This window comes from Oncorhynchus mykiss, chromosome 32 (genome assembly GCF_013265735.2).
Source record: "Oncorhynchus mykiss isolate Arlee chromosome 32, USDA_OmykA_1.1, whole genome shotgun sequence".
Lineage (NCBI taxonomy): Eukaryota > Metazoa > Chordata > Actinopteri > Salmoniformes > Salmonidae > Oncorhynchus > Oncorhynchus mykiss.
This window is the reverse complement of record NC_050572.1, coordinates 36237931-36264673: the sequence shown is the minus strand read 5'-3', so window position 1 is coordinate 36264673 and position 26743 is coordinate 36237931. Positions and strand designations below refer to the sequence as shown.

Here is a 26743-nt window from a genome sequence, read left to right as displayed (position 1 = left end):
AATGTAATCATGTAAAAAAAAGAATGAGCTTATCACCTGTGTATTTGTGTCATTTGGCAGTGAAACTGTGGAGGATTGTTGACAGGATTGTTGAGTTATTTTTATAAGTAGGTTATGTTGAGTCATAAGGACAGTCTAGGAAAATGGGGAGTTACCTATAGGAGTGTCAATCGGGAATAAGGTTGATTGGTGACATTTCCTTTTGGGTATGACATGCTGAATTTCTAATAGTCAGATGAATTTGTATCAGAACCTGTTCTCTTTAATCATGACACAGCTACTGTATCAATAACAACACCATGGTCTATGAAAGGATGTACTGTATCCCACTGCATTACTGTATTATATATATATATATATATATTTTTTATAGAAATGTGCAAAAATGTTTCTGCTTTGTCTTTATTAGGTATTGTGTGTAGATTGATGAGGGGGCAAAAATAATTGAATTAATTTTAGAATAAGTAAAAAGTCAAGGGGTCTGAATAATATATATATATATATATATATACCATTACTTTTACATGACAATTCAGCCATTCAGCAGACGCTTCCATCCAGAGCGACCCACAGCTAGTGCATTCATCTTAAGATGGCCAGGCGTGAAAACCACATATCACTTTCATATCCTAACCATGTATCACTTGCCTCATTAAATAAAGTTTCATTTCAATTGAAAAAATAATACAATGCTAAATGCATAATACAATGCAAAATGCTGTAGTTCCTGAAAGGTAGGAGACAGACAGGGTGGAGAGACCGCTGAGCATGATGGGCCTGTGTTTAGGCTTGAGGTGAGGGCGGATAGCCAACCCCTGAGGACACAGACAGGTGAGTGAAGCTGTCAGGACACTGGATGAGACACACCACAGGAAGCAGGTAGTGTGGCTAACACAGATCTGTCCACACCACCTCTACTGTGTTGAGAGAGAGAGAGAGAGAGAGCGAGAGAGAAAGAGAGAGAGAGAGAGAGAGACGGTTTGCCTTCCCTTAATGTCTTTGTTGTTTCTGTTTGCGCAATACAAACATCTGCTGAAATTCTGGAAATGTACAGGTCAACTCCACCAGCTGTCGTTCAATTGAACTACCTCAATGGTGTGTGCAGGCGTTTTTGTTGTTGTTGGGTTATGTTTGTGAGCAAGTGCAGTGCGTACGCGAATGTGTGTATGCGTGTGTGCGCGTGTGTGTGTGTGTGTGTGGCCAAGGATGTGACAAGAATGTGTTGACATTCAAAGAGTGGCATCTCTTGAGAGCCACATCAAAAACTCAGTGCCACAGACCAGACATGAGTACACGCGTAAGACCAGACATGAGTACACGCGTAAGCACGTAAGGACTTTGAGACCTGGTCCCTGTCACACTCCTGCGACACGTGTATGTCACAAAGCCACACACAGAAATCCTCCTTTATCTCTCCAACATGTAGTAAGCAATCCAACAAATACAGTTACAGTTGAAGTCGGAAGTTTACATACACTTAGGTCGGAGTCATTAAAACTAGTTTTACAACCACTCCACAAATGTATTGTTAACAAACTATAGTTTTGGCAAGTCGGTTAGGACATCTGCTTTGTGCATGACACAAGTAATTTTTCCAACAATTGTTTACAAACAGATTATTTCACTGATAATTCACTGTATCACAATTCCAGTGGGTCAGAAGTTTACACTGTGCCTTGAAACAGCTTGGAACATTTCAGAAAATGACGTCATAGCTTTAGAAGCTTCTGATAGGCTAATTGACATCATTTGAGTCAATTGGAGGTGTACCTGTGGCTGTATTTCAAGGCCTACCTTCAAACTCATTGCCTTTGCTTGACATCATGGGAAAATCAAAAGAAATCAGCCAAGACCTCAGAAAATAAATTGTAGACCTCCACAAGTCTGGTTCATCCTTGGGATCAATTTCCAAACGCCTGAATGTACCACGTTCATCTGTACAAACAATAGTACGTAAGTATAAACACCATGGGACCACGCAGCCGTCATACTGCTCAGGAAGGAAACGCGTTCTGTGTCCTAGAGATTAATGTACTTTGGTGCAAAAAGTGTAAATCAATCCCAGAACAACAGCAAAGGACCTTGTGAAGATGCTGAAGGAAACAGGTACAAAAGTATCTATATCCACAGTAAAACGAGTCCTATATCGACATAACCTGAAAGGCCACTCAGCAAGGAAGAAGCCACTGCTCCAAAACAGCCATAAAAATGCCAGACTATGGTTTGCAACTGCATATGGGGACAAAGATTGTGCTTTTTGGAGAAATGTCCTCTGGTCTGATGAAACAAAATAGAACTGCTTGGCTATAATGACCATCATTATGTTTGGAGGAAAAAGGGGGAGGCTTGCAAGCCAAAGAACATCATCCCAACCGTGAAGCACAGGGGTGGCAGCATCATGTTGTGGGGGGTGCATTGCTGCAAGTGGGAATGGTGCACTTCCTAAAATAGATGGCTTCATGAGGGAGGACAATTATGTGGATATATTGAAGCAACATCTCAAGACATCAGGAAGTTAAAGCTTGGTCGCAAATGGGTCTTCCAAATGGACAATGACCCCAAGCATACTTCCAAAGTTGTGGCAAAATGGCTTAAGGACAACAAAGTCAAGGTATTGGAGTGGCCATCACAAAGCCCTGACCTCAATACTATAGAACATTTCTGGGCAGAACTGAAAAAACGTGTACGAGCAAGGAGGGCTACAAACCTGACTCAGTTACCCCAGCTCTGTCAGGAGGAATGAGCCAAAATTCACCCAACTTATTGTGGGAAGCTTGTGGAAGGCTACCTGAAATGTTTGACCCAAGTTAAACAATTTAAAGGCAATGCTACCAAATACTAAGTGAGTGTATGTAAACTTCTATCTCACTTGGAATGTGATGAAAGAAATACAAGCTGAAATAAATCATTATCTTTGCTATTATTCTGACATTTCACATTCTTAAAATAAAGTAGTGATCCTAACTGACCCAAGACAGGGAATTTTTACTAGGATTAAATGTCAGGAATTGTGAAAAACAGAGTGTAAATGTATTTGGCTGAGGTGTATGTACACTTCCGACTTCAACTGTACTGTATATTACAGTCATCCACTAACACCAAACAAAACCTCTTTCGTTCAGCGTTTTTTGACATTAATCTTTTTTCTGGAGGCAGCTCTGTAGTGGTCACTTGCTGGCACAGCCACAAGGCATAACATTTGATTTTAAACCTAACTCTAACCTTAACCCCAACCATACTGCTAAACCTAACCCTAACCTTAAATTACAATATAGCCAATTTTGACTTTAGAGCTGGCCTATCGAAAGGGAAATTGTTCAGTTCTGCCTCCAGGACAAGACTCGTGACAATAAACGTCAACCTGCTGTTCATACACACTCAGACAGACACAAGACGCCCATCTCACATCTTCCCTTGTTTTCCACTTCCATTTATCTTCCTTTCAACGTTACTACTCAAAACAGGGTGTCGGTTTTTCTGCACTTAAAATACCCCCACACTTCAGACAAATAAATAAACAAATACACCGAGAGAAAATGAGAATATGGCGTAGATTTCCAGTAGAATTGATATGCCAGGGCTGCGCAACTAAAAGGCTTCTATATGAAATGGTGTGCTCATCTGTGTAAAGTCATGTAGTCCAAAAGAAAATAAGAGGTGATGGCATCGCCCCAAAACATAGCAACAACTTTTAAATAAATAAGAGCACCGTAATCATTGACAGTGCCTTGCCCTGACCTGCCTGAATCGTGATTACATCACATCCTGTTGGGAGCAGGACAGACCTCAGCGAGACAGACCTGTCACAGATAAACAATGACTTATGCTGCGTTTGGAACTAGGAAACTCAGAAATTTGCTAAATGGTTGTAGTTATACACGTGCAGCGCTCAACCGATTTACAAGTAGGATATTCCTGAGTTTCCTAGTTCCGACTAGCACTTGAACGCGGCATTAGTTATAACAAATCTTTGCCCATGTCAGTTTGTGAAACCCGGTAGTCACTAGTTAACACAGCCACAGCGTAATAAACCCCGCCTATTTCTGCAAATGATCTTCATAAAATCCCATTTTAAACCTAATCCTGATCCAAACCGCAGTGCTAACCTTATGCCTATACTTAAATTAGGACCAAAAAAAATCAAGTGTCTGTTTTCATGATTTTTTTTTACGATAAGAGACCATTTTGACCTTGTGGCTGTGGTAACTAGTGAACCGTCATAACAATAGAGGGGAACATGATTTCACTTTCACTTCGGGCATCCTGTCACTGAGTCACGCAGCGTGTGGAGTAGTGGACAGACAGGCGGACATACAAAGAAAGTAAAACAGACGGACGGCTTTGAAGAGACATAAGAACACATTTAAACACTGCGCCATGGCATTTAAGTACCCGGCAGCTCGGAGAGATGAGAGTAAGGTCGGTGTCAAATTCCAACAGCGCTTTCAAACTTTCAACCTCTCTCGCCCATTCTTAAAGTGGTAGGCGCCGCGCACAAGAAGGAAGAGATTGCAGGATGAGAGAGCAAAAAAAGAGCAGGCCCTCATCAGTGTGGCTGAGCTGAGTAACCCTGAAAAAAATGTCAAATTATGGCGTTTATCTTTATACTGCTTTTATACAGGGGAAATGTCATGAGATTAAAGCTAGAATCATTATTTGGAACAATAACAAAGCGGACCGTGTGTGAGAAATGTAACCACAATAATTCATAGACCGGTATGGATGCAGACTGACCATCCATCACAAAACAAATATTGTTTCAACTATGTTTTGAGGCTATACAGTGTTTGTTTATATGTACATTGTTTACTAACATTGGAGTAAAATTATCTTGTATTTGGGGTTTTGATGGGGTACCACAGTTGAACTAAGCTCATGAGGCATTTATAAGTTATATTCTTCAAGAATCAATGGGTATACACACACTGCTCAAAAAAATTAAGGGAACACTTAAACAACACAATGTAACTCGCAAGTCACTCACACTTCTGTGAAATCAAACTGTCCACTTAGGAAGCAACACTGATTGACAATAAATGTCACATGCTGTTGTGCAAATGGAATAGACAACAGGTGGAAATTATAGGCATTTAGCAAGACACCCCCAATAAAGGAGTGGTTCTGCAGGTGGGGACCACAGACCACTTCTCAGTTCCTATGCTTCCTGTCTGATGTTTTGGTCACTTTTGAATGCTGGCGGTGCTTTCACTCTAGTGGTAGCATGAGATGGAGTCTACAACCCACACAAGTGGCTCAGGTAGTACAGCTCATCCAGGATGGAACATCAATGCGAGATGTGGCAAGAAGGTTTGCTGTGTCTGTCAGTGTAGTGTCCAGAGCATGGAGGTGCTACCAGGAGACAGGCCAGTACATCAGGAGACGTGGAGGAGGCCGTAGGAGGGCAACAACCCAGCAGCAGGACCGCTACCTCTGCCTTTGTGCAAGGAGGAGCAGGAGGAGCACTGCCAGAGCCCTGCAAAATGATCTCCAGCAGGCCACAAATGTGCATGTGTCTGCTCAAAAGGTCAGAAACAGACTCCATGAGGGCCCGACGTCCACAGGTGGGGGTTGTGCTTACAGCCCAACATCGTGCAGGACGTTTGGCATTTGCCAGAGAACACCAAGATTGGCAAATTCGCCACTGGCGCCTGTGCTCTTCACAGATGAAAGCAGGTTCACACTGAGCACATGTGACAGACGTGACAGTCTGGAGACGCCGTGGAGAACGTCCTGCTGCCTGCAACATCCTCCAGCATGACCGGTTTAGTGGTGGGTCAGTCGTGGGGTGGCATTTCTTTGGGCGGCCGCACAGCCCTCCATGTGCTCGCCAGAGGTAGCCTGACTGCCATTAGGTACCGAGATGAGATCCTCAGACCCCTTGGGAGACCATATGCTGTTGCGGTTGGCCCTGGGTTCCTCCTAATGCAAGACAATGCTAGACCTCATGTGGCTGGAGTGTGTCAGCAGTTCCTGCAAGAGGAAGGCATTGATGCTATGGACTGGCCCGCCCGTTCCCCAGACCTGAATCCAATTGAGCACATCTGGGACATCATGTCTCGCTCCATGCACCACAGACTGTCCAGGAGTTGGCGGATGCTTTAGTCCAGGTCTGGGAGGAGATCCCTCAGGAGACCATCCACCACCTCATCAGGAGTATGCCCAGGCTTTGTAGGGAGGTCATACAGGCACGTGGAGGCCACACACACTACTGAGCCTCATTTTGACTTGTTTTAAGGACATTACATCAAATTTGGATCAGCCTGTAGTGTGGTTTTCCACTTTAATTTTGAGTGTGACTCCAAATCCAGACCTCCATGGGTTGATAAATTTGATTTCCATTGATCATTTTTGTGTGATTTTGTTGTCAGCACATTCAACTATGTAAAGAAAAAAGTATTTAATAAGAATATTCCATTCATTCAGATCTAGGATGTGTTATTTTAGTGTTCCCTTTATTTTTTTGAGCAGTGTAAATATATATATATATTTTTTATTTTATTTTTTAATGTAGTAACTAAGGATTCTAGCTTCATGGTAATAAAATAACCAGTGAGATACTGTTCCTGCTGCGGGCTCTACCGAAGGCCTGTAGTTCTGAGGAACTGTTGCGTTAATTTTGTCTTTAGCCAAAAGGATGTACACTAAGCTATAGGCCATAAATCAGTCAGTTGTGTTGTTATTACGTTATCTTTTTTTAATTGGAAATTGCCACACCATACCCCATTAAATGTAACATAAGATGATTTACTGACATTCTATGGGACTCTGCTGGACAGGTGCGATAGTGACTCATCCTTTTCAAACATTGTGTGCAACGTAATTGTGTTTTTTAGTGTGTCTTGTAATACTTAAGTGTTGTTTTTAATCCTGTAGGTGGATGACTACCATGGGGTTAAGATATATGACCCTTATGCCTGGTTGGAAGATCCTGACAGTGACGAAACAAAGGTGATTGTGATGGAAAATACACAATAACAAGGGATGAATTGCAACATTATAATTCTAACCTGTTCCTGAACTCTGACGTGTGTGTGCGTGTGCATGTGTTTGCCCAGGCCTTTGTGGAGGAACAGAATAAGCTGACCATGCCATTCCTGGAGCAGTGTGCGGTCAGGCCTCAGTTTCACCAGCGGCTAACTGAGCTCTATGACTACCCCAAATACAGCTGCCCCTACAAGAGAGGAAACAGGTAGGAACTAAAATACAGCTGCCCCTATAAGCAAGGAAACAGGTTGGAACTAAAATACAATTGCCCCTTTTAGCGAGGAAACAGGTAGGAACTAAAATACAGTTGCCCCTTTTAGCGAGGAAACAGGTAGGAACTAAAATACAGCTGCCACTACAAGCGAGGAAATAGGTTAGGAACTAAATTACAGCTGCCCCTGCAAGAGAGGAAACATGTTAACTAAAATACAACTGCCCCAACAAGAGAGGAAACATGTTAATTAAAATACAGCTGCCCCTACAAGAGGAAACATGTTAACTAAAATACAGCTGCCCCTACAAGAGAGGAAACATGTTAACTAAAATACAGCTGCCCCTACAAGAGAGGAAACATGTTAACTAAAATACAGCTGCCCCTACAAGAGAGGAAACATGTTAACTAAAATACAGCTGCCCCTACAAGAGAGGAAACATGTTAACTAAAATACAGCTGCCCCTGCAAGAGAGGAAACATGTTAACTAAAATACAGCTGCCCCTACAAGAGAGGAAACATGTTAACTAAAATACAGCTGCCCCTACAAGAGAGGAAACATGTTAACTAAAATACAGCTGCCCCTACAAGAGAGGAAACATGTTAACTAAAATACAGCTGCCCTTACAAGAACAGGTTAGGAATCAGTTGATGAGCTGAATCTACAGATTCAGTGCTGGGCTGGAGCAAAAGCCTGAGTACTGTTGTTTCTGTTTCCCAAGAAAATTCACAAAATTGAGGGCAAAAGAGGTAACTACTTAATAACTGCAGGTACATACTGCCATTATTATATGTCACATACAGGTTATTCCACTGGTTGGATTGTTATACACTGTATAAAGAGTACATATGTGTGTCTGATGCTCTCCATGACGTAACCGTGTGTTTCCTCTGTAGGTATTTCTACTTCCATAACCAGGGCCTGCAGAACCAGGATGCACTCTATGTGCAGGACTCTCTGGATGGACCAGCCACAGTCTTCTTTGACCCAAACACACTGTCTGAGGATGGGACTGTAGCCTTGAAGAGTGAGCTCCTGGTTACTGTAATACACACAAACACACCGTAACTTTGTCTGTCTCAACCTGAGCCCTCACAACTCCCCCCCCCCCACCCCTCTCTTGTTAAGCCATGTACATTCTTCCTTTGTTATTAGATTTGATTGCTGTGACAAAGGGGGAGTACATTGCTAAAACACAAAAACATCAATGATAGGACTACATTATACACTTGAATATCACACATAATGTCATGTCTATTCTTCCTCTATCCTTGCTTCTCTCGTCTTCCCCTTCCTCTCTCCTTCCAGTGGGGCGCCTATCGGAGGAGTGCGAGTACTTTGCGTACGGCCTGAGCTCCAGCGGCTCCGACTGGGTGACGGTGCACTTCCTGAAGGCTGATGACCTCACGAAGCTGCCTGATGTCCTGGACAGGGTGAAGTTCAGCTGCCTGGCCTGGACCCACGATGCCCGCGGAGTGTTTTATAACTGCTACCCCCGGCAGGACGGCAAGGCTGATGGTGAGACACACACACAGGCACACAAACATACACAAACACATGTATATGTTATCTACTGTATACAGCACAAAATAGTGTTCAAGTGCACAGATACATTGAAACACACACACACACACACACACACACCTATTGTAAAAGCACATACACACACAAGCGAAGATACATGCACAGTGCATGTGGGTGAAGGGCAGAAATACTCGGTATTCATGTCATAAGAAGGAATTCCCCTCAACCACTCTCACAAATTGGGAAAAACAAACATTCTTTCCCGTCATTGTAAAAAAAACATATTTTTTTGTAGTTGATGTTGTGATATATAGAAATATCAAAACATGCCGAAAAGCTGCCGTGTTGTTCAATGTATATGTAACCAGGTCAATACTTCTATATAGAAATATAGAGCCTGTGAGAAGAGCCCTGTGGCTTCAGACTATTCGGTGTGGGAAATTGTGGTGACTCAGTGTCCAAGTAGGCTACATGTAGCTAATGTACAGGGCCTTTGGAAAGTATTCAGACCGCTTGACCTTTTCTGCATTTTGTTACGTTACAGCCTTATTCTAAAATGGATTAAATCACATTTTTTCTCTCATCAATCATAGTGACAAAGCAAAAACTGGGTTTTGGAAATTTTTGCAAATGTATTAAAAACAAAAAAACAGAAATAACTTATTTATTCAGAATCTTTGCTTTGGGACTCAAAATTGAGCTCAGGTGCATCCTGTTTCCAGTGATCAACCTTTTTTTACATGTATTTTTTATTTAACCTTTATTTAACTTGGCAAGTCAGTTAAGAACAAATTCTTATTTACAATGATGGCCTAAAAACAGTGTGTTAACTGCTTTGTTCAGGGGCAGAACGACAGATTTTTACCTTGTCAGCTCGGGGATTCGATCTAGCAACCTTTTGGTTACTGGCCCAACGCTCTAACCACTAGGCTACCTGCCGCCCCTTGAGATGTTTCTACAACTTGATTGGAGTCCACCTGTGGTAAATTAAATTGATTGGAAATTATTTGGAAAGGCACACACCTGTCTATATAAGGTCCCGCCGTTAACAGTGCATGTCAGAGCAAAAACCAAGCCATGAGGTCGAAGGAATTGTCCGTAGAGCTCCGAGACAGGATTGTGTCTAGGCACAGATCTGGGGAAGGGTACCAAAACATTTCTGCAGCATTGAAGGTCCCCAAGAACACAGTGGCCTCCATCATTCTTAAAATGGTATAAGTTTGAAACCACTAAAAAACTATTCCTTGAGCTGGCCGCCCCAGCCAAACTGAGCAATCGGGGGAGAAGGGCCATGGTCAGGGAGGTGACCAAGAACCCGATGGTCACTCTGACAGAGCTCTGGAGTTTCTCTGTGGAGATGGGATTAGGCCGTTATGGTAGAGTGACCAGACGGAAGTCACTCCTCAGTAAAAGGCACATGACAGCCCGCTATGAGTTTGCCAAAAGGCACGTCTGGAGGAAACCTGGCACCATCAAGCATGGTGGTGGTAGCATCATGCTGTGGGATGTTTTTCAGCAACTGGGAGACTAGTCAGGATCGAGGCAAAGATCAACAGAGCAATGTACAGTGAGATCCTAAAATGAAGCCACTCCTGCTCCAGAGGTGCTCAGGATCTCAGACTGGGGTAAAGGTTCACCTTCCATCAGGACAACAACCCTAAGCACACAGCCAAGACAACGCAGGAGTGGCTTTGGGACAAATCTCTGAATGTCCTTGAGTGGTCCAGCCAGTGTTTGGACTTGAACCAGATCAAACATCTCTGGAGAGACCTGGAAATAGCTGTGCAGGGACGCTCCCCATCCAACCTGACAGAACTTGAGAGGATCTGCAGAGACAAATGGAAGAAACTCCCCAAATACAGGTGTGCCAAGCTTGTAGCGTCATACTCAAGAAGACTCAAGGCAGTAATCGCTGTCAAAGGTGCTTCAACAAAGTACTGAGTAAAGGGTCTGAATAGTTATGCAAATGTAATAAAACATTTTTTGTTTTGTTGTTAAAATGGATAAAAACAGTGTTTAACTTTTTAATTATGAGGTATTGTGTGTAGACTGAGAGAGAAAACAACGATGTAATGAATTTTAGAATAAGGCTGTAACGTAACAAAATTTGGAAAAAGTCAAGGGGTCTGAACACTTTCTGAAGGCACTGCATGTGTGTGGAAAACCTTTAATCACAGATACGAAATTTACAGTTATTCGTTTAGTATAGTCTGTTTTTTAACTCCACTCACTTTTTTAACCACTCACTCACTGACGTGGCTAACGTTAGTTAGCGCCATCACGAAAAGGGGCATGAGGGAGGCCGTACAATAGTATGTTTTTCTAAGGTGAGAACGCTTGGGAGCAGGCAATGTTGAAAATGTCATCTTTAGACAGGTTGTACTTTTCTTAAATGTAGTTTTGTAATTGACTGTCAAGTTTTTGCTGTGAGCCATTGGGGTTTCCCCACAGGCGGGCGGGGCCAAAACGTTGTATTTAATGCCGACTGGGAGAATAGAAAACGAGAGAGGAAGTGTAGACAATCTTCTAAATGATAATGTCTCGTAACACATTTTCTCTCCCATGCCTAGAACGTAAAATAACGCTGTTACCAAATATCTCTCTCAGTGTGTTTCCACCAATCATCAATCACCCCTGATCAGTGTAACCTTAACCCGATGTAGCAGGTGTAAAATAAATGCCTGAGCGGAGTTCCCACTAGGGCTGTTAAAGTGACCATATTACCGCCACACCGGCGGTCATGAGTCATGACTGCAGTTAAATGCCACGTGGCCGTTTAGCCATGGTAATTAGGCTTCTCCAAGCTCTGATGCTACTGATGGTCATTAGTAACCTACCAAACTTGCTAACTGCCTGGTACTCAGCACTCTATTGTACCTCTAATCCAGGCCTGGGCAACTACAGTCCTCGGGGGCCTGTTGGTGTCACACTGTTCCCCCATCATCCCTAGCAAACACAGCTGATTTAAACTAATTGCATTTTTAACTGAAGATCATGGTTAGTTGATTATTGGAGTCAGGTGTGTTAGCTGGGGCAAAGCGTGACACCAACCTGGCCCCGAGGACTGGAGTTGCCCAGGCCTGTTCTTATCTCTCTGACACCAATGCAAATGTAATTGAACATTTCATGAGCTCATGTTACGCAACATGGCTAGCATGAAAATTAACCATGAACCTTTTTTTTTTTTTCATGCCCCTGACAGGTGCATGATAATGGTCCATTCTAAATCAAGTCATATCACACATATATTATTTAGTATATGTAAAGATAACATTAAATTAAGAATAGTCTGATGGGTGACAATATCAGCCTGTCACTTGTGAATGATGCACAGCTTGTGCATTAATAAGGCAAGAAACAGCTCAACTTTTCCAAATCATAGTCGCACACCTTATGTATCCTCGCCCATAGGCCTATAGGTTTTGATAAGGTTTGTATCACAACTAAAGTGACCAAATAACTTCTTAAAATGAAGCACATTAATCCTATTTATAACCGATATAGAGCCTAACTGGTATACATAGGCTGTGCAAGAGTTGCAAGTTTGAGGAAGATCACTTTCACCATAGAAATGCACCATTACATGCATAATCGCATTTTGCCGTCACTTTCGAGAAAAGTGTTTTCCCTCTAATTGATTGCATTTTGGAACATTTGCGCTTGCTGCGCTTATAATGTGAAAGAATGACCTAATAGTTTATCAACATTTTAAGCTAAACGATCAACCTCATTGCTTTTAAACGTTTTTTTGTTGTTGATGCGAGTGGTTGTGTTCATTTGGGATCTACATCTGACAGAGCCATGTGAGTGAGAGGTGCGGCAGCCAGAGCACGGCAGCCAGGAGAAGGAAATTATAATTAGCCTATTATATTCAGCCCAAGGGCACAACGGCTACTTTGTCCACAAAAAGTATGGATTTTTTAGGGGGCATTATGGTCACACAAGAGAGATGCCGCTGGGAAATTAGAGGCCTGGTGAGAATATTATCAAGTGCTTGTCAAAGTGTGAATGAGAGACTGATAAAGTGTGTGGAGCTTGCAACTTTTTTCAAATCATCATTAGAGTCCCATCATGCAGCCTTAGAATGTATTAAACATAAACACATATCCCAACGTTTGTACCACAACGAAAGTTACATAAATAACTCTAAATCAAGCATATAGGAGGACCAGTTTCGTTCTTAACCGCTCAATACGGAATAGCAGCATGTGCGCACTTCCTTTGAAATCATTTGGGGAAAATATCCTGTCTATTTTATTAATATATATTCAATTGCATTCTTCATACTATAAAATAATAAAAAATGATGCCACAGAATTTGAAGCAAATCTTGTCTGCTAAATGAACTAGTGTAGCCCACAGCCATATGGCATAAGCCATATCAGGACCTAACATAAGGACAACTTAGAGTATGCTATTCTGTTCTTCTGAAATAGACTACATTTTCTTCATATCATATAATTAACATCCAATCACATAAACCGTTACTCTCTCGAGGGAATTCCACTAATGGTCCGTATGTAGCCAAACGTAGCTGCTGCTCATTCCGTTTGCTCAAAAATTGATAAATGGTTAAAAAAAAAGTTAGGCCCGTGTCCATAAAGACACATACCAGCTCTACTGGTAGAGATGTAGAGATACCAGCAGTCCTACACCTGCACCTGTCGACGACACAAGTTGTTCTGCTTCCACGAGCACATCCAATGCTAGCATCAGTAACTCTACATTTGTTGTTAGCACAGCTAGCATGGACAGTTGTGTCTGATGCAGTCGAAGAGCTACTGCCCCTTTACCCCTGAAAAGCACCGAACAACAGATAGGGACGTTGGACCATCGAAGAGGCGCAAATATGATGAGAACTACAATTATTTGGGGTTTACTTCGCAATTGTAAATGAGAACTTGTTCTCAACTTGCCTACCTGGTTAAATAAAGGTGAAATCAATATTTTTTTTTTAAACTTATATTGGGAGTAGTGCCTTTCCTCAGCCACAGTGTGTTTTATGTGTAAAAGTACTATCCCACAACTCAGTGAAACCTTCACTCTTGTGCAGACATTTAGAAACTAAACATGACAATTTGAAAAATAAGCCACAGGAGTTTTTTGAGCGAGAATTAAGATGACTTTCGAGTAGTAAGACGTGTATAAAAGCAACAGATACTATTAATAAGAAGGGTCTAGAAGCGTCTTATATGGTGAGATACCAAGTGGCTTAGACAGGCAAGCCCCATACTATTGTGGAGGACCTAATTCTTATTGCTGCCGCGGATATGGCTCGGACAATGCTGGGGGAAAAGGCCCCAAAAAACTATACAGACAATGACTTCATCAAACAACACTGTTTCACAACACATCAGTGACATGGCAGGAGATGTTTTGAAACAATTACTGCTTTGCATACAAGCCAGTGAATTCTATGCGTTACAGTTGGATGAGTCAACAGACAGGGCGGACCTGGCACAGCTCCTGGTACATATCCTTTATGTTTATGGGGGGTCAATTAAGAAATACATCCTCTTCTGCAAGCCACTGGAAACCAGGACAACAGGAGAGGATATTTTTAAAGTATTGGACAGCTTTGTGACATCAAATGGACTTTGGTGGTCAAGATGTGTTGGTATCTGTACTGATGGCGCAAAAGCCATGACAGGGAGACATAGTGGAGTGGTAACGCACGTGCAAGCAGTTGCTCCCAACGCCACTTGGGTACACTGCAGCATCCACCGAGAGGCTCTTGCTGCCAAGGGAATGCCTGACAGCTTGAAAGACATTATGGAGACTACAGTGAAAATGGTTAGCTTTGTTAAAGCAAGGCCCCTGAACTCTCGTGTATTTTCTGCACTATGCAACAATATGGGCAGCGACCATGTAACGCTTTTACAACATTCAGAATTGCGCTGGTTATCAAGTGGCAAAGTATTGACACGTTGTTTTTTTTAAATTGAGAGCTTAGTTTTTTTTCACCATTTTCACTTGTCTGACCTCTTGCATGATGACGAGTTTCTCACGACTGGCCTATCTGGGTGATGTTTTTTTTCTTGCCTGAATGATCTGAATCTAGGATTACAGGGACTCTCCGCAACTATATTCAATGTGCGGGACAAAATTGAGGCTATGATTAAGAAGTTGGAGCTCTTCTCTGTCTGTATTAACATCATCACAGGTTTTTCCATCATTGTATGATTTTTTTTGTGTGCAAATAAACTCAAGCTTACGGACAATGTCAAATGTGATATAGCGAAGCACCTCAGTGAGTTGGTTGCGCAATTACGCAGGTACTTTCCCGAAACGGACGACACAAACAACTGTATTCGTTATCCCTTTCATGCCCTGCCTCCAGTCCACTTACCGATATCTGAACAAGAGAGCCTCATCCAAATTGCAACTAGCGGTTCTGTGAAAATGTTATTTAATCAGAAGCCACTGCCAGATTTCTGGATTGTGCTGCGCTCAGAGTATCCTGCCTTGGCAAATCTCACTGTTAAGACACTGATGCCCTTTGCAACCACATACCTATGTGAGAGTGGATTCTCTGCCCTCACAAGCATGAAAACTAAATACAGGCACAGACTGTGTGTGGAAAATGATTTAAGACTGAGACTCTCTCCAATACAACCCAACGTTGCAGAGTTATGTGCATCTTTTCAAGCACACCCGTCTCATTAACCTGTGGTGAGTTAGTCACAATTTTCGATTAACAAATAAGGTTTTCTATGTAAGATGGTTAAATGAAGAGCAAATTTATTGCTAAATTATTTTATTATTTGTGCCCTGGTCCTGTAAGAGCTCTTTGTCACTTCCCAGGAGCCAGGTTGTGACAAAAACTCACTGTCATTCTTATGTTTATTAAATGTATCGTATAGAGTGGGTTGACCCTGGTGCTAGAGGGGAAGTTCAACTGGAAGTTGAATGTTTGAAGGGGTACGGGACTATAAAAAGTTTGGGAACCACTGGCTGTATTAAATAGATTTTTTGACTTTTTTAAAAATGTAGATGTTCCAAAGATCTGCTAGGCTATGTTAGGAAGCAAGGAGATGCTAAACGTGTTTATGCTAATTATTATTATTTATATTTTTTTACCCCTTTTTTCTCCCCAATTTCATAGTATCCAATTGGTAGTAGTTAGTCTTGTCACTGCAACTCCCGTACGGACTCGGGAGAGGCAAAGGTCCAGAGCCATGCGTCCTCCGAAACACATCAGCGTGCACTGCGCCCAGTCCGACACATGAGTCGCTAGTGCGCGATGATGCCAGCCTAACCCGGACGACACTGGGCCAATTTTGCGCCGTCCCATGGGCCTCCCAGCCGCAGCCGGCTGCGACAGAGCCTGGGCTCGAACCCAGAATCTCTGGTGGCACACTGCGATGCAGTGCCTTAGACCACTGCGCCACCCGGGAGGCCCTGTGTTTACGCTAATTAACGGTCAATCACCGGCTGACAAAATTACATGACCACCACAGCCCTAGTTCCCACATCCAGTTTTCAGTGGAAAAGGAAGCTAGGTTGAATTGGCTGTATCCCTGAAAACGGCATGCATCCAGTTGATGCAACTCCGCTAAAGGTGCTGTTACCCAATCAGCTTTCTGCATTTCTCCACACAGGCACAGAGACCACATCCAACCTCAACCAGAAACTATACTACCATGTGATTGGCACCAACCAATCAGAGGACATCCTGGTGGCTGAGTTCCCTGACAATCCAAAATGGCACAGTGGAGTAACGGTGGGCTTAGAAGAGCACATGCTTTTTTCATTCCATTTCCTACCTGTTGTACACCACATTCTCCATGTAAATCTACTGCTATCACTCTGTCTCATTTCCCTCACTTTTGTCTCCCTCCTCCACCTTGTTTGCCTCTCTTTCTCAATCCCGGATCCGTCTTCTCTTTCTATCATTTGATCTCAGTTTGTAAGTAAAGACTCGCTTTGCTCTCTCTCTCTCACTCACTCACTCGCTCTCTCTCTAGGTGTCAGATGACGGCAGGTATGCAGTGCTGGACATTACAGAGGGCTGTGAGCCAGTCAACCAGCTGTGGTACTGTGACCTGCAGAAGCTGCCCAATGGCATCACAGGTCTGTCCCTATCGTCTTAATCAGACAATGCTCTTATTGTCCTGTACAGATGCGGTCCAATATTTTCGCTCCCTTGCATGATTCACTTTTTCTTCTAAAATGTGTTGAAATTAAAACAACTTTTGGTGGGTTTACGACTGCACAGGACCAAGAGAAGCGGACGTTTTGGTTTTTCAAATGGCCTGGGCGAAATGATTCAAAATGTAAATTAATGTGGTTGGAGGCAAGTGATTCTAGTTTACTGGTGATTTCTCTCTAACCACATTCTGCTCCATTGTATATTGCAAGTGTGCCAATATATACTGAACAAAAATATAAACGCAACATGCAACAATTTCAGAGATTTTGCTGAGTTACAGGAAATCAGTCAATTGAAATACTAGGCCATAATCTATGGATTTCACATGGCTGTGCAGGGCGCAGCCATGAGTGGGCTTGGGAAGGCATAGGCCCACCACTTGGGATCCAGGCCTACCCACAGGGGAGCCGTGCCCAGCCAATCAGAATTAGTTTTTCCCCACAAAAGGGCTTTATTGCAGACAGAAATACTCCTCAGCACTACCCCACCCCCAATAAAATGCTCACTAACAGGGATGGAAACTCATTTGTGCCCAAAATTTGAGAGAAATAAGCTTTTTGTGCGTATGGAGCATTTCTGGGCTCTTATTTCAGCTCATGAAACATGGGACCAACAATTAACCTGTTGCGTTTATATTTTTGTTCAGTATTTGACTGCACCTGTACCTATAGGCCTGCTGCCCTGGGTGAAGCTGGTGGCTAACTTTGAGGCGCAGTACTCCTACATCACCAACGAGGGCAGTGTGTTCACCTTCCGCACCAACCTGGATGCCCCTCGTTACTGCCTGATCAACATTGACCTGGAGAAACCAGACAAGGACCACTGGAGGACCCTCCTACCCCAGCATGACAAGGACGTCCTGGGTAAGAGAACTTGAGCAGTGGTCTCAAATCCTCCCTCCGTTCTGAAGAGCTACAGGGTGTGCAGGATTTTGTTCCAGTCCACTACTAAAACAACTGATATGACCTAATACCTAATCCTTATGATGGTGATTAGTAGAATCAGATGTTTTTAGTGCTGGGCTGAAACGAAAACCAGAGTTTCGATTTGAAAATCCAGAATCAGGGATGGAGACCACTGGATTAAATATATACCGTGTGGTTAGGTTTAACCTTTTTAATTGACATATTCATGCTTCAGTCTATCAACCACAGTGAGTGGTAACTTCTCATCTTGGTTAACCAACCTTCGTCATATCATGAATTTAAAATAAAAAGTTAAACTTTTGCAAGTAAGGAAACTTTGACTCATGTATCACGTTTTAGAACAAAATACATCTGCAAGAGGTTTGTGACGTAGCAAGGTACTAGGTCGGCCCTCGGTCAAGTTCCTGGTTAACTAGATGTGCAGGTGTTGCATTGCATCAACCAATGTTTCACCATTGTTAAGTGCCTTCAGAAGGTATTCACACCCCTTGATTTTTTCCCCCCACATTTTGTTGTGTTATAGCCTGAATTTAAAATGGATTTTTTTTGTCACTGGCTAACACACAATATCCCATAATGTCAAAGTGGAATTATATTTTTAGAATTAAGTCAATAAGTATTCAACCCCTTTGTTATGGAAAGCCTAAATAAGTTCAGGAGTAAAAATGGTCTTAACACATCACATAATAAGTTGCATGGACTCCCTCTGTGTGCAAAAATAGTGTTTAATATAATAATAATAATATTTTTGAATGACTACCTCATCTCTGTACCCCACACATACAATTATCTATAAGGTCCCCCATTCGAGCAGTGGATTTCAAACACAGATTCAACCACAAAGGTTTTCCGATGCCTCCCAAATAATGGCACATATTGGTAGGTGGGTAAAAATAAAAAATAAAAGCAGACATTGAATATCCCTTTGAGCATGGTGAAGTTATTACTTACACTTTGGATGGTGTATCAATACACTAGTCACTACAAAGATACAGGCGTCCTTCCAAACTCAGTTGCTGGAAAGGAAGGAAACCGTTCAGGGATTTCACCATGAGGCCAATGGTGACAGTTACAGAGTTTAATGGCTGTGATAGGAGAAAACTGAGGGTAATCGTTATGGACTGGGGAATTTTTCAAGATAGAAAATAAACTTAAGATCTGCTTTTTGTGGGTCTTATATCCTCCCATTAGCGCTACATGAAATTGTCACTTTTGCGCTTGTTTATAAGGATACACCTCATATTGCCACCCCTACCACCTCAGCTCAAGTGAGCTGATGTTAGACAAAAAATTGCAGAATCTGGCGTTAGGGCTGGAAAGACGAGCATTTGACACTTGTGCCTCCTTCGCGCAAGCTGAAAATAAAGCTCTCATTCTGTCATTCTCTATCCATCCGTCTGTGCACTCACACTTAGAAATGTACACACAAACTCATACACGAGTATAACCTTAACTGCAGGTGTACACATACACACAAAAACGTCCCTTTTTCAGGACCCTGTCTTTCAAAGATAATTCGTAAAAATCCAAATAACTTTACAGATCTTCATTGTAAAAGATTTATACACTGTTTTCCATGCTTGTTCAATGAACCATAAACAATAATGAACAGACACTAACAGCTTACAGACGGTAGGCAATTAAGGTCACAGTTATGAAAACTTAGAACACTAAGAGGCCTTTCTACGGACTCTGAAAAAGACCAAAAAAAAGGTGCCCAGGGTCCCTGCTCATCTGCGTGAACCTGCCTTAGGCATGCTGCAAGGAGGCATGAGGACTGCAGATGTGGCCAGGTCCGTACCAAGACAGCACTGCAGGGAGACAGGATGGACAGCTGATCGTCCTCACAGTGGCAGACCACGTGTAACAACACCTGCACAGGATCGGTACATCCAAACATCACACCTGTGGGACAGGTACAGGATGGCAACAACAACTGAGTTACACCAGGAACCAGGAACGCACAATCCCTCCATCAGTGCTCAGACTGTCCGCAATAGGCTTAGAGAGGCTGGACTGAGGGCTTGTAGGCCTGTTGTCAGGCAGGTCCTCACCAGACATCACCGGCAACAATGTCGCCTATGGGCACAAACCCACCGTCGCTGGACCAGACAGGACTGGAAAAAAGTGCTCTTCAATGATGAGTCACATTTTTGTCTCACCAGGGGTGATGGTCGGATTTGCATTTATCGTCAAAGGAATGAGCTTTACACAGAGGCCTGTAATCTGGAGCAGGATCGATTTGGAGGTGGAGGGTCTTTCATGGTCTGGGGCGGTGTGTCACAGCATCATCAGACTGAGCTTGTTGTCATTGCAGGCAATCTCACCGCTGTGCGTTACAGGGAAGGCATCCTCCTCCCTCATGTGGTACCCTTCCTGCAGGCTCATCCTGACATGACCCTCCAGCATGACAATGCCACTAGCCATACTGCTCGTTCTGTGTGTGATTTCCTGCAAGACAGGAATGTCAATGTTCTGCCATGGCCAGCAAAGAGCCCGGATCTCAATCCCACTGAGCACGTCTGGGACCTGTTGGATCAGAGGGTGAGGGCTCGGGCCAATCCCCCCAGAAATGTCCGGGAACGTGCAGTTGCCTTGGTGGAAGAGTGGGGTAACATCTCACAGCAAGAACTGGCAAATCTGGTGCAGTCCATGAGGAGGAGATGCACTGCAGTGCGTAATGCAGCTGGTGGCCGCACCAAATACTGACTGTTACTTTTGATTTTGAGCCCCCCTTTGTTCAGGGACACATTATTGTGGCAAATTAATTACGGTCTTTGTAAGGATGGAACACAGTTCGCAATGAGCCAGGCGGCCCAAACTGTTGCATATACCCTGACTCTGTTTGCACTGAAACGCAAGAGAAGTGACACAATTTCCCTAGTAGATTTAAATAAATATATTTCTGTGTATTGATTTTAAGAAAGGCATTGATGTTTATGGTTAGGTACATTTGTGCAACGAATATCCTTTATTCCCCGAATGCGCTTTTGTTAAATCATCACCCTTTTGGCGAAGTTGAAACAGGCACAGCATTGATTATATGCAACGCAGGACAAGCTAGTTAACCTATTTATATCATCAACCATGTGTAGTTAACTAGTGATTATGTGAAGATTGGTTGTTTTTTATAAGATAAGTTTAATGCTAGCTAGCAACTTACCTTGGCTCCTAGCTGCCCTCGCGTAACAGGTGGTCAGCCTGCCACACAGTCTCCTCGTGGATTGCAATGTAATCGTCCATAATCGGCGTCCAAAAAGGCCGATTAACGATTGTTATGAAAACTTGAAATCGGCCCTAATTAATCGGCCATGACGATTAATCGGTTGACCTCTACTAGAATGTCCAGTGTAGTTACTGTATCTTAGACAAAGTCCACTTGAGGTGAAAGGAGTCAGAGTTTGTGTTCCATGCTGTACAGAAGCAGACTGCCATCTGTTGGACAATAGAGAAACAGCAGTGTACTTTAACATTGAAAAATTAGCATACATGATAAACTAATTGAGCAGCGTAACAGATGGACTACAGTTAGTCAAGTGACAGTCCAGTACAGCATTGGTGTCCAAAGACCCATAAAAGGATGCACAACTCGTTCACAACTCGTGCATTAACACGAATGGGGTATGGCAGCCGACCTTACAGAGTTCCACTTCTTTCAGCAAAAAAACAAGAAACTGCAGCTGCTGTGGTGCTAAGGAACAAAAACACTGGACACTGGAAAATGGGAAAAACATTGCTTGGTCTGATGAATCCCAGTTCATGTTGTGTCACGCTGATGGGAGGACTAGGGTATGGAGAAAACCACGAGTACATGCGTCCATCATGCTGCGTGTCAACATTGCAGGCTGATGGTGTGATAGTGTGGGGTGTGATTTCATGGCACACCTTGGTTCCCTTGATAAAAGTGGAGCAACGTTTGCATGCCACAGGATATCTGAACATCATTACCTTCATGGCAGCAGTGTATCCATCTGCACATTTTTTCAGCAGGATAATGCCCCATGCCACAAGGCTAGGATTATCCAGGAATGGTTCCAAGAACATTACAGTAAATTCAGCTTACTGCAGTGGCCTGCCCAGTCACCAGATCTCAATCCAATTGAGCATCTGTGGGATGAGATGGAGCGAACTATTCAGAGTAGAGGTCCACTCCCAGCCAACTTGACACAACTGTGGGAAGCATTGGAGTCAACATGGTCCAGCGTCCCTGTGGAACCCTTTGACGCCTTGTGGAGTCCATGCCCCGACGTATCGAGGCTGTTCTGAGGACAAAGGGGGGTGCAACTCAATATTAGGAAGGTCTTCCTAATGTTTTGTACACTCAGTGTATATGCCAGGTTGTTGGTGCATTATGCTTTTGTTATAATGCTTCAAGTTTTTAAACAGAAATAAAATGACCTGCTGATATGCTCTTAAAGAAACCAATTAGCCTACATTGTGAGCATTTTCTCTGCGTTCCTATAGGCTCTGTGGCCTGTGTGAACCAGCACCACCTGCTGGTCAACTATGTCCATGACGTGAAGGACATCCTGCAGTTGTATGAGCTGTCCACTGGTGGTCTGGTCAGAGATCTGCCTCTGGACGTGGGCACTGTGGTGGGCCTCAGCTGTAAGAAGAAACACTCTGACTTCTTCTACAAGTTCACCTCCTTCACCACGCCAGGTACTGTACTGTCTCGCAAGGGGATACTCAACTTATTCAGCCTTAGATATATGAAAAGGAAATGTAATTTATTGGGACTAACCTATGGACGAGGCTGATGTTCATTGGCATAACCTGAAGTGTTTATGCCTCCTTTTTTTGTGCTTTCACCTAATTATGATTCATTAGGGTTAATATCCTCACTATGGAGTGACGGCTATCATTCAACACAAAGAAGACTCACTTTGAATACTACTGTTGGGTACCCTCTCTGCCAACTTTCTCTTCATCTCTAACCTTTGACCTCCTCATGACCTCAAACCCCTATGTGTCCGTGTCCCTCCCAGGTGTGATCTACCACTGTGACCTGAGCCAGGCGTCTCCAGAACCCACCGTGTTCAGACAGGTGGAGGTGAAGGGTATTCAACAGGAGGACTATGAGACCAACCAGGTATGACAACAGCAGAGTGCAAACTAAGCACAGTAACGCCTTATAGTATCTGGACAATCTCAGTATGATGACATTGTTGTGGGTTTCAGGTGTTTTACCCCAGTAAGGATGGAACTAAAATCCCCATGTTCCTGGTGCACGCCCGTGGTCTAAAGAAGGACGGATCACATCCTGTCTTCCTGTACGGATACGGAGGTTTTGAGAACTCCATCCAACCATACTACAAGTTAGTATCACAATGCATGAGTCTCAAGTGGAACGTTATGTATCTTTCCCCTCCAGGAATTCACAAGTATAATTCATCCAAATGATCTGTATTCTGTGTCGGTGGGATTTGAGTGACACCTGTCCGCTCTCTCTCTGTCTCTCTGTGTGGGTCTCTGTGTCTCTGTGCCTCTCTCTCTGTGCCTCTCTCTCTGTGCCTCTCTCTCTGTGCCTCTCTCTCTGTGCCTCTCTCTCTGTGCCTCTCTCTCTGTGCCTCTCTCTCCGTGCCTCTCTCTCCGTGTCTCTCTCTCTCTGTGTCTCTCTCTCTCTGTGTCTCTCTTTCTCTCTCTGTGTCTCTCTCTCTCTCTGTGTCTCTCTCTCTCTCTGTGTCTCTGTGTGTGTCAGTGTTCCGTACCTGCTGTTTGTCAGACACCTGGGGGGAATCCTGGCTGTAGCCAACATTAGAGGAGGAGGGGAGTACGGACAGACCTGGCACAAAGGTATTGTATCTTCACTGCATAAAGACACACAGAAATAGCTTGATTTAACCTAAAACTATGGGCTGTGATTCGCTAGTCTATTTTACGAGCACAGCTTTTCACCATTTTGCCTTCACCTTTCATCCTCGGGTGGAGCAAATAAGATGAGCAGGAAACTACTGTAGTTATGACTATTGAGATCCAGCCCCAGTTGCTCTGTAGCCCAGTTGATAGAGCATGGTGCTGCTTTGGCAGTTGCAACGCCAGGATAGTGGGTTCAATTCCCGGGTCCACCTGCACGTAAAATGTATGGATGGTTTGCATGCTTTGGTTAAAAATGTCTGCTAATATCTATAGACTATGGCTGTATCCTGTTGAGTTGAATTCTTATCTCTGTCTAGGTGGTACCCTGGGGAACAAGATGAATTGCTTTGATGACTTCCAGTGTGCAGCAGAGTATCTGATACAAGAGAACTACACCACAGCCAGCCGCATAGCCATCAACGGAGCCTCCAATGGGGGACTGCTCGTGGGTATGGAGAGGGGATGGGGAAGAGTGTCTGTGTGTGTGTGTTTTAAGACCGTCTTTCTAAATGGTCTCCTAGTTCGATCAGTCATTACTGTATTATCTGTTTTAATTTTTTTTATATCTTCAGTATGATTGTTAATTTAAAATCCATCCAATAGTAGTTAGCTACTTAGCTTAAATGAATACAGTGATTACGCAGCACATGAAACAGTAGTAAGCTACATGATTTAGAAAGACTGCCAACCATATGGCATTGTACAAACCCAACTAAAGTGTTCTTCCCAATTTTAATTGGCCATTTAGGCCAGATTGGATGTTGTGGTAGTGTGTGCGAGGGTCAAAGAGTGAGTTGGGTATGTTTTAAGAAGTATAATTATGCGTGTAACAAGTGTAAGACAGGTCTCTCTCTCTCACAACACACCGAGAATCTCACTGCCGATAGGTACTTATCACAGTAGGAGCCCGTTCCTTTACTTGCTAGAACAAAAGCAGAACATGCTGTGTGCCAACCCACCCTTATTAAAAAAAGATTGCAGTATGTTGCAAATACTGCATTCAAAATAACAGTTGATTGGATTTACTGCACTTTCACTGCACATTTTAAAACTGCATTTTTTTGTTCGTTGGTAAGAGCAGTAGCAACACCTACCAATTCAATTCTTGTTAGTGGACAACAACTTGACTTTGAGCCAGTCAGAGAGCACGAACCCCCACGTGGGGAAGCCAACAAAAAAGGGGGAAAAAAAGAGGGCATTGTCTCCACGGATGAGCCAGTCACACTTCATAGGCAACTTAGGCTATGGGATGGTAGCTAGCTATGTGCACAGGCGCAATGCACAAAACACTAAATACTTCCTCCAAGCTAGCGAACCACTGTAGCTATTATTAACGTTATAATTAAATCACAATGCGTTAGTTAGCTGCTGAGTTAGTGCAGTGTCCTTAGCTAGCTATTTAGTAATGTTGTGCTAGTAGCAAATATGCTAAACATTTTGCTATGGGCTGGCAGTATGGGATTATGGAGAGTGAATTAAATGTGTTCTTTGTCATCTTGCTAGGTAGTTATCTGGCTAGTATCAACAAGTGCTTTCTACAAAATAACAACATTAGCTCAGACAGCTTGGAATCGAGAACATAAGCAATACACATGGATATGTATTGCCAAACAACACTGCAGCCACTTCTTGGTTTGGAGTATTTTAACAAGGCTGAGTGACTGACGACTTCCAGTGCGGACACCGGTGTGTCTGAGATTTAACTCTTTCACTCACGCACACCCAGCGGCATGTGTGAACCAACGTCCGGACCTGTTCGGCTGTGCTGTGGCTGAAGTTGGGGTGATGGACATGCTCAAGTTCCACAAGTTCACCATCGGCCACGCCTGGACCACTGACTACGGCTGCGCAGACCACCCTGAGCAGTTCAAATGGCTCATTGAGTAAGTCGGGCATGCTCAATCACACACACACACTAAACATACATCACATACTGAACATAAACACAACTGCGTCTCTGCACATGCACTTCGTAATTTGTACAATAAATACATTCTCCCTCCCTCCTGTCCCCTCTCACCCTCAGGTACTCCCCTCTTCACAACCTCCCCCCTAACCCTCACGCTGGCGCTGCCTACCCTGCCATGCTCCTACTGACTGCCGACCATGACGACCGGGTGGTGCCCCTTCACACCCTGAAGTACTGTGCCACACTGCAGCACGGTGTGGGCAGCAGCCCCGGGCAGCGCCAGCCTCTCATGGTCAGGGTGGACACCCGCAGCGGTCACGGAGCGGGCAAGCCTACTGCTAAGGCCATCCTGGAGGATACTCACATCTTCTCCTTCATCGCCCAGACACTGGGGCTGAGCTGGAGAGAGTGAGGGAGGGAGGAGAAAAGGGGAAGGAAAAGGTAAAGGAAATTTGAGAAAAAGAGGAGTAGCGGTGAGAGATTAGCGGAGCCAGAGGAGGTTAGGAGAGAGGAATGGTGGAGGGAAATTTAAGGAGTGGAGGGAGGATGAGACAAGAGTAACTTGCACTGGGAAAACAGGTGGTGTTTGACAAACTGATACTGTACACTATAAAACCCCACAGTGGATGTGTCATAATACCCATAAAATCTAACAGTCAATCAGGGAAATGGTTCCAATCGTTTTTCCACCATTCATTTTAGAAACACTTCAAATAAGGGCTGTTTTGTGTAGGCCTACCCTGCTGTGATGTTTTGATAACTTATCAATATATTCACTTTATATCGTATAAATAAAAAGTTATTTCTACGATTGTTTTGCCAATTGTACATCATTTATCACTTTTTCCTGTAATGGATTTTTTTTGTGGGTAAGATTGCTTCCACTTGGTTCTCTAGGATGCACTTGTCCTCTATACCCAGTAGGTGGCAGTATGTTACAGTGGAATAGCTCTACGGAGCTTCACTTCCTGACTGTGCAACCTTAGCTGTCAGCCAGACTGCTAACAGTCCTCACCGATGACAGTCTTATCAAATAGCTACCCTATTCAGAGAAAACTAAGCACAAAATGTATACCTTGGCTTTCTCCATTGTGCCATCAACCATAGCCTGAACGTGTTTAGCTCTTTGAAAATGGACCCATTTCAAGGTCTTTCATTTTTATTAGCTGTAAATGT

At 43.4% G+C, this 26743-nt stretch overlaps 1 protein-coding gene across 1 annotated transcript; it reads left to right on the top strand.

The window, feature by feature from the left end:
* Nucleotides 1-4173: 4173 nt before the first annotated feature.
* Nucleotides 4174-26378, top strand: LOC110488379 (prolyl endopeptidase). The gene is made up of 15 exons (XM_036971201.1): nucleotides 4174-4419; nucleotides 6874-6948; nucleotides 7056-7189; nucleotides 8094-8224; nucleotides 8506-8715; nucleotides 16323-16444; nucleotides 16689-16794; nucleotides 17545-17736; nucleotides 22264-22461; nucleotides 22788-22891; nucleotides 22981-23117; nucleotides 23501-23595; nucleotides 23976-24107; nucleotides 25385-25541; nucleotides 25685-26378. Exons 1-15 carry the CDS (start codon nucleotides 4378-4380, stop codon nucleotides 25977-25979), a joined length of 2130 nt encoding a protein of 709 aa, XP_036827096.1. The 5' UTR covers nucleotides 4174-4377; the 3' UTR covers nucleotides 25980-26378.
* The last annotated feature ends 365 nt before the right edge of the window (nucleotides 26379-26743 follow it).